At 43.1% G+C, this 13,836-nt stretch overlaps 1 protein-coding gene and 1 pseudogene across 4 annotated transcripts in view; one reads left to right on the forward strand and one right to left on the reverse strand.

Annotated features, from left to right (window-relative positions):
* The window catches only part of ICK (intestinal cell kinase), a 233,865-nt gene that overhangs the window by 101,086 nt on the left and 118,943 nt on the right, over positions 1-13,836 (reverse strand). For all 4 annotated transcript variants that reach the window (XM_030198957.1, XM_030198958.1, XM_030198959.1 and 1 more), the window contains one exon: positions 947-1,261. In XM_030198957.1, coding sequence (XP_030054817.1) covers positions 947-1,261 — 315 coding nt within the window. The remainder of the gene's footprint in view (positions 1-946; positions 1,262-13,836) is intronic.
* LOC115467366 lies at positions 3,979-6,238 on the forward strand (annotated as a pseudogene).

Consider the following 13,836-nt stretch of genomic DNA (forward strand, 5'->3'; position numbering starts at 1 on the left):
AGTTTGCCAGTGAACACCTGGATGATGCCGAGAGTGATTGGGAGAAGGTGCTGTGGTCAGATGAGACAAAAATTGAGCTCTTTGGCATGAACTCAACTCGCCGTGTTTGGAGGAAGAGAAATGCTGCCTATGACCCAAAGAACACCGTCCCCACTGTCAAGCATGGAGGTGGAAATGTTATGTTTTGGGGGTGTTTCTCTGCTAAGGGCACAGGACTACTTCACCGCATCAATGGGAGAATGGATGGGGCCATGTACCGTACAATTCTGAGTGACAACCTCCTTCCCTCCGCCAGGGCCTTAAAAATGGGTCGTGGCTGGGTCTTCCAGCACGACAATGACCCAAAACATACAGCCAAGGCAACAAAGGAGTGGCTCAGGAAGAAGCACATTAGGGTCATGGAGTGGCCTAGCCAGTCACCAGACCTTAATCCCATTGAAAACTTATGGAGGGAGCTGAAGCTGCGAGTTGCCAAGCGACAGCCCAGAACTCTTAATGATTTAGAGATGATCTGCAAAGAGGAGTGGACCAAAATTCCTCCTGACATGTGTGCAAACCTCATCATCAACTACAGAAGACGTCTGACCGCTGTGCTTGCCAACAAGGGTTTTGCCACCAAGTATTAGGTCTTGTTTGCCAGAGGGATCAAATACTTATTTCCCTCTGCAGAATGCAAATAAATTCATATACTTTCCACAATGTGATTTTCCGGATTTAATTTGTGATGTGCTATCTCTCACTGTTACCAATAACCTACCCTTCAATTATGGGCTGCTCGTGTCTTTGTCAGTGGGCAAACTTACAAAATCAGCAAGGGATCAAATACTTATTTCCACCACTGTATTTTCTGTATATTCATATTGGAATGTGAAGTACAACACTATGGAATACCCACACATGCCAACCCATCAATAGAACAAAGCAATTCTAGAAAGCAATCACACACCTGCTGAGAAGTCTTTGCAATCAATGTGGGAAAAACCAGTTGACTGGCCTTGTCCTTCTCCTGAACCTGACAAGTATGATCCACAAGAGAAGAATCAGCTTGGAAAGGATATGTCATGGACTGTGGTACTTGACCTTGGAATGGCCTGGAGGAAAGTCGACCATGATGTTTAGGTGGCGGCTGTGTGGGAGGCACTGGCTTAATAAGGACTGACGCTGATTTCTCGGAAAAATCTTTTGGCTGGTTTCCCAGCTCCTGTACATGGTGGTGGTTGCCCAGAGCCTGGCCAATATGGAAATATGGATAGCGGAGGGCCTAGAAAGCAATATGAAATGAAACAATGCTTACTTAGCTAGTGCAACCAACTGTTCTGTAGAAGCCCCCCTTCCAATGAGACCCACATCTTAGCTAGATTATTCTAGGCGTTTATGATATTCTATATAGCCCTACAGACTTGGCACTCAAGAAACCTAGGACATCTGTGTCAGTAGGGAAACCCCAAAGGAACAGTCCAGTGCAATATGACCATGAGATAAAGCAAAGTTACTCACCTATAGCAGATGTTGTCCGAGGACAGCAGGCCAGGCATTCTCACATATGGGTGATGTCACCTGACAAAGCCTGGTGTGGATGCTGTATAGCATAAAGATGTTTCAAGAAAATTCTAGCAGTGTCCCACCACACACGGGTCCCTCAGTCCGGTAATATAGCCAAAGGAATACAACTCCTAGGGAAGGTGGGAGGGTATGTGAGAATACCTGGCCTGCTGTCCTCGGAGAACATTTGCTACTGGTAAGTAACTTTGCCTTCTCTAAGGACAAGCAGATCCAGTTGTATTCTCACATGTGGGAATCCCAGGCTCACTGAAAACAACAATGCTAGAACAAAAGGGACTTGAAACGTTGAGGCCTCAAGTCAATTAACCTGAAACTATATACACAGTAGCTGAAAATGTGCAGCCTGAAACATAACAAATCTGGGCCTTGGAAGGTAGAGTTGGATAGGTTCTGCAGGACTGTCTGACCGAATCAGCTGTCACGTAAGGTAGGTATCCTGCTCAAGGCAGTATTCAGATGTGAATGTGTGGACAGAAGACATCATAGCCTTGCAAATCTCCTCTATGAAGGCTGACCTCAAGTGGGATATCGACATAGCCATGGCTCTGACATAATGAGCCTTGACATGACCCTCAAGAGTCAGCCCAGCCTGGGCATAAGTGAAGAAGATGTAATCTGCTAGCCAATTGGAAACTGTGCGTTTGCAGATGGCTAACCCCATCTTCTTTGGGTGGACTGTCTATGGACTTTAGTCCCTTCCAGGTAGAAATAAATGACTCACTTGCAGTCTAAGATAAGCAGTATGTTTTCACCAGAATGGGCACGTGGTTTGGGGAAAAATGTTGGCAGAAAAATTGACTGATTAAGATGAAACTCTGACATCACTTTAGGAAGGAACTTAGGGTGCGTGCAAAGAACTACTCTATTATGATGAAACTTAGTGTAAGGTGCATCAGCTACAAGGGACTGGAGTTCACTGACCTTGCGATTTGAAGTGATCACCACCAAAAGTAGAAGTTTCCAGATCAGATAGGTGAGAACATTGAGATTGCATGACACAGTGGGAAGTTTAATGGGAGGCTTGGTCAACAGCAAACCTTTCATAAAATGAATAGAGGCTGTACAGAGATGGGATTACCTCCTACATGGAGAAGGTAAGCACTAATTGCATGGAGATGAAACCCTACAAAGTTGGTTTTCAAAGCAGATTCAGAGTGGTACAGGGGGGAATTCAAGCAGTTTTTGTGTAGGACAAGTAAGAGGATCTAGGGCCTTGCTTTCACACCAGACAGCAAACCTCTTCCACTTAAAAGAATAACGCCTCTTAGTGGAGTTTTTCTGGAAGCAAGCAAGATTCTGGAGACACAGGCAGATTCACAAATGCAAACCCTAAATTCTTAACATCCAGATCATGAGGGCCAGGGACCAGGAGACTGGAATGCTGAAGGAACCCCTCGTTCTGCGTGATGAGAGTCGGAAAACATTCTGGTCTCCACGGATCTTCGGAGGACAACTCCAGAAGAGGAAAACAGATCTGTCTCGGCCAAGAAAGAGAGATTAGAGTCCTAGTTCCCCGATGTTGCTTGAGTTTCAGCAAAGTCTTCTATATGAGAAGTATTAAAGGATGCAAAGACCTGTCCCCCAATGTAGGAGAAAATCATTTGACACTAGGCTGCCATGTGACCTGAGCCTGGAACAGAACTGGGGGGCTCTGTTGTTTAGATGAGTGACAAAAAGATCCACCAAGGGGGTGCCTCACTCTCAGAAGATCTCGCAGTCTACATCCACACTGCAAAATCACTTGTGAGGTAGCATTACCCTGCTCAGTCTGTCTGCCAGGCTGTTGTCTTTTCCCGCTAGGTATGTGGCTCACAGGACCCTCCACTGAAGGAGGGCCCACTGCCATATCCAAATCATAGTTAACCTGATGTTAAGGTCCACCTTGGGAGTCAGCACCCAAGAAAAAGATCTAGGTGTCATTGTAGACAATACAATGAAATCTTCTCTCCAGTGTGTGGTGGCGACCAAAAAAGCAAATAGACATGGCGATCTCGCACTCGTCACTGTGAGGCTGTCTCAGTCTCCTCCCTCTCGTGTGCCACCACAACAGTCAGGACTGCTGGATTCACTTCCTCGAGCTACGGTAACAACCACAGCTCACTGAAGCAGTGCAGCAGCCAAAATGGACTTCACTCAGCAAAGTATGGAAAGCCAGAGACCGCCAAGGAGAACAGACACAGCACAGAGACCAAGGCATCGCTGAGAGCTAGTCAGTGGGTGTGCAGCACAGCCATTGTCCATAAGGGGATGCAGAACAACAGGGCTGACCCCAAAGAACTGTTTACAAAATTTGAACCTATTGGAAAAGGCTCCTTTGGTGAAGTTTTTAAAGGAATAGATGATCGGAGACAACAAGTAGTTGCTATAAAAATCACTGACCTTGAGGAAACGAAGGATGAAAAAGAGGACATTTAACAACAAATAACTGTCTTAAGCCAGTGTGATAGCCAGGGCTTTTTTTGAGGGGGTACCTGGGGGTACTGAGTACCGGCACCTTTTCCATTGTTTGCTAAAATTGACCCATGGTCCCCAAGTTTTAATGAAAGAGCTCAGGCTCTACACACAAATTCTGCCTTGTCATAGATTCTGTGACTGGTTGCAGGGGGCCTGGCTATTGTGGGGTGGGTCTTCAGTAATCACCCCACCCCTGAAGGGTGGCCTGGCATTTGAGTACCTGCACCTTTTTCGCTAGAAAAAATGCACTGGTGACAGACCCTATGTAACAAAGTGCTATGGATCATATTTAAAGGGTACAAAGTTATGGATAATAATGGAATATTTAGGTGGTGGATCAGCTTTAGATCTTCTGCAAGCTGGTTCATTTGATGAATTCCAGATTGCAACAATGCTGAAAGAAATTTTAAAACGTCTTGACTATCTGCACAGAGAAGAAAATTCACAGGGCTATAAAAGTGGCCAATGTCTTTTCATCAGAACAAGGTGCTTATTAATGTTTACGGGCAGACATGGGAAGCAACTGCTTGCCCTGGGATTTGTAGTATGGAGTATTGTCACAATTTGGGTTCCTGGTACCTGTGACCTGGCTTGACCACTGTTTGGAAAACAGGATACTGGGCTAGATGGACCATTGGTCTGACCCAGTATGGCTACTGTTATTTATGTACTTATGGGGACTTGATATACCACCCTTCAGGTAACAATCAGAGTGGTGTACAATTAAAAAAAAAAAAAAGGAAAGGAACTACAAAATGCAGAAATACAGGGATAGCACAGGAGAAAATGAACTAGAGGAGAGGAAAACATAGTATAAGTAGAAACAGGACCCCAGGATGGGCAGTTAAGCCGGATCAATCATGATATAATGGAGGGAAATGCCTGAGGGAAAAGATAAGTCTTCAGAAGTATTCGAAACAGGGATAAGACTGGTCGGAATGAAGTTCGGGCAGAAGGGTGTTCCAGAGAGACAGTCACTGCAAAGAAAGCTAAGTGATGGGTAGATTGTATGCGAGAACAGTGGACAGAGGGTAAAGATAGTTGGAAACCAACAGCGGGAACGCAAAGCCCTAGAGGGTGTGTAAGGAGATATAAGTGCAGAGAGGTAAGAGGGGATCCCAGTGTGGAGAACTTTGTGGGCCAGAGTAAGGACCTTAAACTGAATATGATAGGGGACAGGGAGCCAGTGATGGTGAATGAGGAGGGAGACATGATTTGACCTATGGGTGTGAGAAAGCAAATGGGTAGCAGTATTCTGAATAGTTTGAAGTCGTTTAATGAGGAATTTAGGGAGAATCAGGTAGACCATGTTATAATAATCGAGGCATCAGGAAATCAAAGCAAGGTTGCACAGGAATCATCATCCAGGCTGCTGCAGAAAGATCGAATGATGCAGAGAGAGTAAAAGTAGGCCCGCATCATTGAGAAAATGTGTAAGTCAAAGGACAGTTGAGGGTCAACAGTGACCCCCAGGTACCTAAGAGAATGAACTCGGAGAAGGGGTGAATTCTGACGTAGGGGAGTGGCAGAAAGAATGAAGGGGTGACCGGTGATCAAGAGTGAAAGGGATTTCAAGGAATTCAAAATGAGACAGTTAGTTGTAAACCAGGCATCTATTTTATTGAAACAAAGAGATATACATTGGGTTTTGTGGAGAAACCAGCAGATTGTTGTCAATGTGGATATAAAACTTAAGGTTTGAGGATTGTATCAGAGTGGCTAGTGGGCTTAAAATGATATTGTATAGCACAAGAGAGATTAGGTGAGGTTAAACTTGCAGATTTTGGCATTGCTAGGCAGCTAACAGACACTGAGATTAAGAGGAACACATTTGTAGTCACTCCATTTTGGATGGCTGCTGAAGTCATTAGGAATCACAGCTATCGAACTTGCCAAAGGACAGCTTCCTAATTCTGATATGCATCCTATGAGAATTCTCTTTCTCATTCCAAAAAATAATCCACCAACTCTAATTGGAGATTTTAGAAAAACCATTCAAATAATTTATTGATGCATGCTTAAACAAAGACTTCACATTTCACATTACAGCTAGAGAACTCCTGAGACACAAATCAATTAAAAAAAAAAGGCCAAGAAGAAGTCATACTTGACAGAATTGATTGATAGGTTTAAGAGATGGAAGGCAGAAGGACACAGTGATGACGAGTCAAATCAGATGTTTCTGATTCGGAGCATTATTAAGAAATTAAGAAAAGGATAATAAATAAGACCAAGAATACTATAATGCCTCTGTATCACTCAATGGTGTGACCTCACCTTAAGTATTGCGTTCAATTCTGGTCGCTGTGTCTCAAAAAAGATATAGTGAAATTAGAAAAGGTTCAAAGAAGAGCGACCAAAATGATAAAGGGGATGGAACTCCTCTCATATGAGGAAAAGCTAGAGAGGTTAGGGCTCTTCAGTTTGGAAAAGAAATGGCTGAGGGGAGATATGATTGAGATTTACAAAATTCTGAGTAGTGTAGAACAGGTAAATGTGAATCGATTTTTCACTCTTTCAAAAAGTACAAAGACCAGAAGACACTCAATGGAAATGCTTTTAAAACAAATAGGATGAAATATTTTTTTCACTCACAGTATAGTTAAGCTCTGGAACTTGTTGCCAGAGGATGTGGTAACAGCGGTTAGCATATATGGGTTTAAATAAGGTTTGGACAAGTTCCTGGAGGAAAAGTCCATAGTCTGCTATTGAGATAGACATGAGGGAAGCTACTGCTTGCCCTGGGATTGGTAGCATGGAATGTTGCTACTATTTGGGTTTCTGCCAGGTAATTGTGACCTGGATTGGTCACTGTTAGAAGCAGGATACTGGGCTAGATGGACCATTGGTCTGACCCAGTATGGCTATTCTTATGTTCTTATCAGTGCCTGATGTTGAGGGAAGTGGAGACTACCTTGATGCCGGTGAACTCCCAGTGGTAGCTGATGTCTGGGCAGCCACTGAGGTCCATGCTTCTGGTGCTGATGTTGATGGATTGGCCTTTGAGGAGCCAAAAAGTGTCTCCTGCTGGATGAACAAAGAGTAGCAATACTGGGACAGAACAATGGTCCATCTAGCCCAGTATCCTGTTTTCCAAACAGTGGCCAAGCCAGATCACAAGATAAAAAAGTGCCGAGGGAAGACTGCAAAGATATGTCCTCCCTGTTCCGCAGAAAAACTAAGACTGAGGGACTCGTGTGTCAGGCGGGAAGGCACCCATTGCTAGAATTTTCTTGAAACATCTACACATTAGCCAGCATCTGCACCAGGCCCTATCAGATGATGTCATCCATATGTGAGAATACAACTGGGTCTGCTTGTCCTTGGAGAAAACAGAGTGTTTACAAAATGCTGACTGATGATTCTGAGAACCAGGTATTTTATAGCTGACTAAGCCTTATTAGTTAGTTGTTTTTTTTAAGTTGTAATGAATCTTTATGTACCACCTTTCCTGTAAATATAGGCCAAAGCGGTTTATAATAAAATTAATGTTAATTAATTAGAAATGGAACGCCAATTATTGATAGGACAGAATGCAGTCACACTCAGTATAGCATTCACAAACAAAAGGTGGGGAAAATGATCTGGATGGCCAAACTTTTGCATCTGCTAAACATATATATTTTTTAATGGATTTTCAATCTGTTAAAATCAGCAAATAAATAGCAATTATTCATTAATATTTGCAAAAAGATGATGTGTTTAATTTTGTACAGTGTAGAGTTGGTGTCAGCTAGTGTTCATTTATGTTTTCAAATTTACTACTACTACTTATTTCTATAGTGCTATTAGACATACACATCACTGTATACATTATATGCACACATTTTCTCTTTCAGTGGGCTCACAATCTTAAGTTTTTGTACCTGGGGCAATGGAGGGTTAAGTGACTTGACCAGATTAACAAGGAGCTGCAGTGGTAATTGAACCCAGTTTCCCAGGATCTCAGTTCACTGCACTAACCGTTAAGCTACTCCTCCACCCCAATGGTATCTAAACTTTTGCACACAACTGTATGCATGTATGTATAACTTGCAGAACTGGGTGTTAGTTGCCCAGAAACACTGGAAAAAATGCAAGAAAATGCATGGTAAGACTTTACCCCCTTGTATATTTTTCATATTCTGTCTAAAAAAAACACAATAAAAATGCATTAATTTGTTTCATTGATACAACATACTGTACACATGCACTGTTGAAATGAAAATTACCGTACATGAAATTTTGACTTCAAATTCCCATCAACACAATAAAAATGTATTAATTTGTTTCATTGATATACTGTACACATGCATTGTTGAAATGAAAATTACCTTCCATTAAATTTTGACTTCAAAATCCCATCAATAAATAAGAGTTGTCTTACCTATGGGTCATTCTCATCAGTGCCATTGCATGTTTGCTATTGCTAGGTTTATGGAAGTACAGTAGAGAGACTCTGGTTGTACTGAAGTTGCTTGAGAGGATACAGCCAGTGCTATATTTATCCCTGGTGTGGGAAGAATTCTTAATTCAGGTTGAGTCCATACAGTGTTCAAATTAAAGACTGTCATGGATTTAGGGATGGTGAGCCCTTGGGCCACAGCCAGGGCTGCAGCAGACAAGTCCTCTGGGCTGGCACAGGGCAGAAGTAACAAGATACAACAAATAAGACAAGGACCGGATCCAAACAAGGCAATGAAAGCAAGGCAAGGGGCAGAATTGGAACCTAGGCAGTTCAAGGCAAGACTCGGAACTAGGTTAAAACTGGGTTCAGAATAGACAAGGCAGAATAACCCCAGGCAGAACAAGGCAGGATACAGAACTAAGTTAAAACTGGGTCCAGAAAACGCAAAAGAAGCACAAGGCAAGAACTGGATCCAGACAGGACTGGACAGGACAAGGCAAGGCTAGGTATAACTGGACAAAGCAGACAGGCAAGACAGAAGCTGGATCCAGATGAGGCAAGGACAGCAAGGCAACAGGGCTAGAACTGAACCCAGAAAGGAACAAGGCAAGACACACAAACAAGGCTAGAACTGGGTTCAGACAAGACAAGGCTAGGCAGGGCAAGAACTGGATCCAGGAACGAGAAAGAGCAAAAGAAGACAAGGCACAAGACATGGAAGACAAAGCAGGGCTGGAGCTAGGCAGAAACAGAAACCAGGAACGGAGCTTGGCTGTAGCAGGAACCAGGAACAGAGTTTAAATGTAGCAGAAACAGAGCTTGGCTATAGCAGGAACTAGGAACGGAAGAATCCAGGAACGGAGCTTGGCTGTAACAGAAACCAGGAACAGAGCTTGACTGTAGCAGGAACCAGGAACAGAGCTTGATTAGAGCAGGAACCAGGAACAGAGCTTAAATGTAGCAGAAACAGAGCTTGGCTATAGCAGGAACTAGGAACGGAAGGATCCAGGAATGGAGCTTGGCTGTAGCAGGAACTAGGAACAGGGATTGGCTGTAGCAGAAACCAGGAACAGGGTTTGGCTAAAGCAGGAGCCAGGAACAGAGCTAGATCATAGCAGAAGTCAAGAATAAGGTTTAACTGTAGCAAGAGCCAGGAGTAGAGTTAGACTGTAGCAAGAGTCAAGAGCCGGGTTAGACTGTGACAGAAACCAGGAGCAGAGTTTGGCTATAGCAGAAACCAGGCTTTCAGGAACAAGGTTTAGAAACAAGACACACAGGAACAAGGATTCAGGGACAAGACTCACAGGAACAAAGCTAGACAGGAAACAAGGCATACAGGAATAAGGCTTCCATGAACAAGGTCAAGGCTTTAAGGAACAAGGTTCAGAAACAAGACACACAGGAAAAAGACTCGGCAGGAAACAAGGCATACAGGAATAAGGCTTCCATTAACAAGGTTTTCAAGAGCAAGGCTTTCAGGAACAAGGTTCAGAAACATAGGAACAAGGATTCAGGGATAAGATTCATAGGAACAAAGTTAGGCAGGAAGCAAGGCTTCAGGGACATGGCACACAGGAACAAAGCCAAGCAGGAACTGGATCCAAACAAGGAACAAACGCAAAGACAAGAATAAGAGACCTCTTGCAAAAGGAAAAGCATGAAAGTCCCGAGGTGCATTATAAAGGACCTCACTGATAATGTCACAACTTGGAAAGAGGCTTGGAACACACTGAGAAACACAGCAAGGCACCAAAGTGAGGCTAAGCTACTGGGACATCAGACTGAGGCTTGGATTGACTCTGGAGTGAAGATTGGATGCAGGAACATCAGAGTGAGGCTTGGATAATCTCTGGAATGAAGCTTGGATAACAGGGAAAGAGGCAGCAGAGGCATCAATCAAGAACAAGGCAGTCCGGGAAGCCGCAAAACTCGACCACTGGAAAAAGGTGAGTCTGGACATTTGTCAAAGGCAAGACAAGAGATTTTGAGGAGATATGCAAGTTGGGCTGGAGAGTGATACAAATACATAGTAGTGATTGTTTAAAATCTGAAAATTTTTTGGCAGGTTGAAAATTTGTGCTGAGCACATACATTGAGAGAAGGGCATGCCTGCAGGCAAGTGTGCCCTTGATTTATAGACAAGTAAATACGGTATAAAAATATTCAAAGAATAATTAAGAATAAGAAACCAAAAAGTCTTGATTTTATACATCTTCATAACCCTTCTTCTTCCAAGTCTTTAATATATAGGGTGACTGACTATACACCCATTCTGCACCTGGTCTAGTTTGCCACACCCACTGTATCTTAGACCAGTTCCTTATATCTTAATTAACTATACAAAGAACATGCCATTAGTTTATCCACCCATTTATTTATCCCAATTGACTCTGTACCACTCATCTTGTCCTCATGTATATAATCTGCACTTGGCCCCTCAGCTATATTATAAAAAAGCATTAGTATCATAGCAATGTTATTTGAATGTTCTAATTGTGTGCTTACATCGTATTATATCTCTGTTATTTGAATTTCATTGCTGTTAAATGTGTATATTTTTGATCCTGTTTCATGGTAGTCCTATTATTAGGTCTCAATTTGCTGCTTTCAAGTTTTCCTCTGTATTCTGTCTCTGTCTTTACTTGTTCATTTTACTATTGTTATGCTGTTTACAAAATTGTAAGTTTGATGTTAAACTGTGCCTACTGTACACCGCCTTGGGTGACTCTCTTTATAAAGGCGGTTTAATAAATCCCAATATATAAATAAATAATTGGCAGGCGCACCATTTGCAGCAATAACAGCCAAGAGTCCTTCACTAATTTAGAAGACACTTATCTTTCAGTCGTATGATGCAGTTTTTGCTCATTCATCTCGCAAGAATAGCTCAAACTCTTTCAAGCTGGCTAGAGATCGCTTGTGGAGTGCAGTCTTCAAGTCTTGCCACAGATTTTCTATCAAATTCAGATCTGAGCTTTCACTTGGTTACTCAAGGACATTCACCTTTTTGCTGAGCCTCTCCATTATGGCTTTTGCTTTGTGGTTAGAATTACTGTCCAGATAAAAGGTAAATTTCTCCACATTCCCAGGTCTATGGCAGACTGGAACAGGCTTTTCTGTACTTTTTATTTATTTATTTTATTTATTTAGATTTTGCTCACACCTTTTTCAGTAGTAGCACAAGGTGAGTTACATTCATGTATACTGGATATTTCTCTGTCCCAGGAGGGCTCACAATCTAAGTTTGTACCTGAGGCAATGGAGGGTTAAGTGACTTGCCCAAGATCACAAGGAGCAGCAGCAGGATTTAAACCGGCCACCTCTGGATTGCAAGACCAGTGCTCTAACCACTAGGCCCTCCACTTTGCACCATCCATCTTTCCCTTGATTCTTCCCAAGCCTTCCTGTCACAGTTGCTGGAAAGCATTGTCTGCAGGGATATGCTATGTTTCAGTTATGCTACGCATATCATCTATCATTGAAACAAAAAAGAATTTCAATTCGGTCTCATCAGACAACAAAATTTTCTTCCATGTGTGCAGTGCCCCTTAACTATTTCTTTGCAAATGCTACACAGCACATTATATGGCTTTTCTTCATCAGTGGTGTACATCTTGCCACTCTCCTACGTCGCTATGTTTTTGGAGCAAGCTTGAGACTGTCTAACAATCAGCACTGTACCAGTCTCAGAGGGAAACTACTGTACTTCTTTTATATAAATCTTAGGTCTCAACTTGACCTTCCCTGGCAGTTTTCTTAACCCATGGCTACTGATTTTAGATGGATGGCCTGATCGAGCCAGTGCCTCAGTGGTGTCAAATCGCTGCAAGAGGTCTCTTAGTGAGTAAGTTCCGAGAAGGGGACTGCGAGACAAGCAGTTCTGTCCACTCAAACTTCAAACTTGTCAGATATAATAGGCTTACAGGAACTACCTTTTATGGGGTAAGTATAACACTTATTGTGATTTCTTGCTGGACACATTCAAAAAAGAAAAAAAAGGGGGACAAAAAGAGGTCTACTGTCCTCCTGCTCAGACAGACAAGAGCATCAAAAGGGCAAAAGATGCAAGCGGGAGCCAGAGCCCCAGATCTATACCAGGCCACAGAAAACTCAGAACAAAAATGTTTAACCTGATTTCTTTTAGTAAATAGGCTGTTCCACATATTGTGGCCTCTATTTACAAAGGCAACATAGATATCTATGTGCCTCTATAAAATTGGCAACTATAACTGTCCCCTGTGATGCATCTTGGTTTTCTCCACAACTTTGGATCCTTAAACGCGAAGGACGAAAACTGGAAAGGAGATGGCATAAATCTCGCCTGAATGAAGACAGGCTAAACTGTAGGAAGCACACAGCAAAGTACCACCAAACCTTAACAGCAACCAAAAAACAGTATTTCTCTCAATGCATTGCACAGGCTGCCAATTCAATCAAGCAATTGTTCAGTATAGTAAACAGCCTACTGCAACCCCCACAACAGAACCAGCCTGCCCAGTCTAAACTACTACTACTACTACTTAGCATTTCTATAGCGCTGCCAGGGTTACGCAGCGCTGTACAAGTTTAAACATGGGGAAGGACAGTCCCTGCTCAAGAGAGCTTACAGGTAAAGGTAAAAACTATGTAGTCAGTGTAGGTATCAGGAATGGGAAGGTGGTTAGGCACCAAAAGCAAGGGAGAAGAGATGGGCCTTGAGTATTATAGAGGAAGAAGCGACAGGTCTTAGCTGTCTGCTGGATATGGGCAGAGAAGGAGAGGGAGGAGTCAAAAATGACTCCGAGATTGCGGGCTGAAGAGACAGGGAGGATGAGGGCATTGTCAACAGAGACAGAAAGTGGGGGAAGAGGAGAAGGGGGTTTGGGTGGAAAGACAAGGAGCTCAGTCTTTGCCATGTTCAGTTTCAGATGCCGGTTGGACATCCAGGCAGCGATGTCTGAAAGGCAGGCCGAAACTTTGACCTGGGTTTCAACTGTGATGTCTAAACTAAACTGAACTGCAATGATTTTGCTGCACACTTTGCCAACAAAATTAAAAGCCTCTGCCAAGATTTACAGGCAGTCCCACCCAGTCCACAACCAGTCAACCAGGGGTGCACAAACTCGTCCCCTCCTGACAGAGACAGACGGTACACTTTTAAACCAATGACAGAGGAGAGCCTTGACAAAATCCTAAGAGACCTTTGACCAACTACCTGCTCCTTCGACCCCTGCCCATCAAAGATAGTGCAGCAGGCAACTATGGGCCTCATAGAAGGCGCCACAAAAATTGTGAACACCTCTCTTTCTAATGGGCAACTACCAACAGCATTAAAAAGGGCAGTGATTTGCCCTCTGCTAAAGAAAAACAACCTTGACCAGGACAAACTTGAAGTTACAGGCCAGTATCCAATATCCCATTTCTAGGGAAACTCATAGAACAAACAGTCTGTG

This window comes from Microcaecilia unicolor, chromosome 3 (assembly GCF_901765095.1).
Source record: "Microcaecilia unicolor chromosome 3, aMicUni1.1, whole genome shotgun sequence".
In the NCBI taxonomy this organism is placed as follows: domain Eukaryota; kingdom Metazoa; phylum Chordata; class Amphibia; order Gymnophiona; family Siphonopidae; genus Microcaecilia; species Microcaecilia unicolor.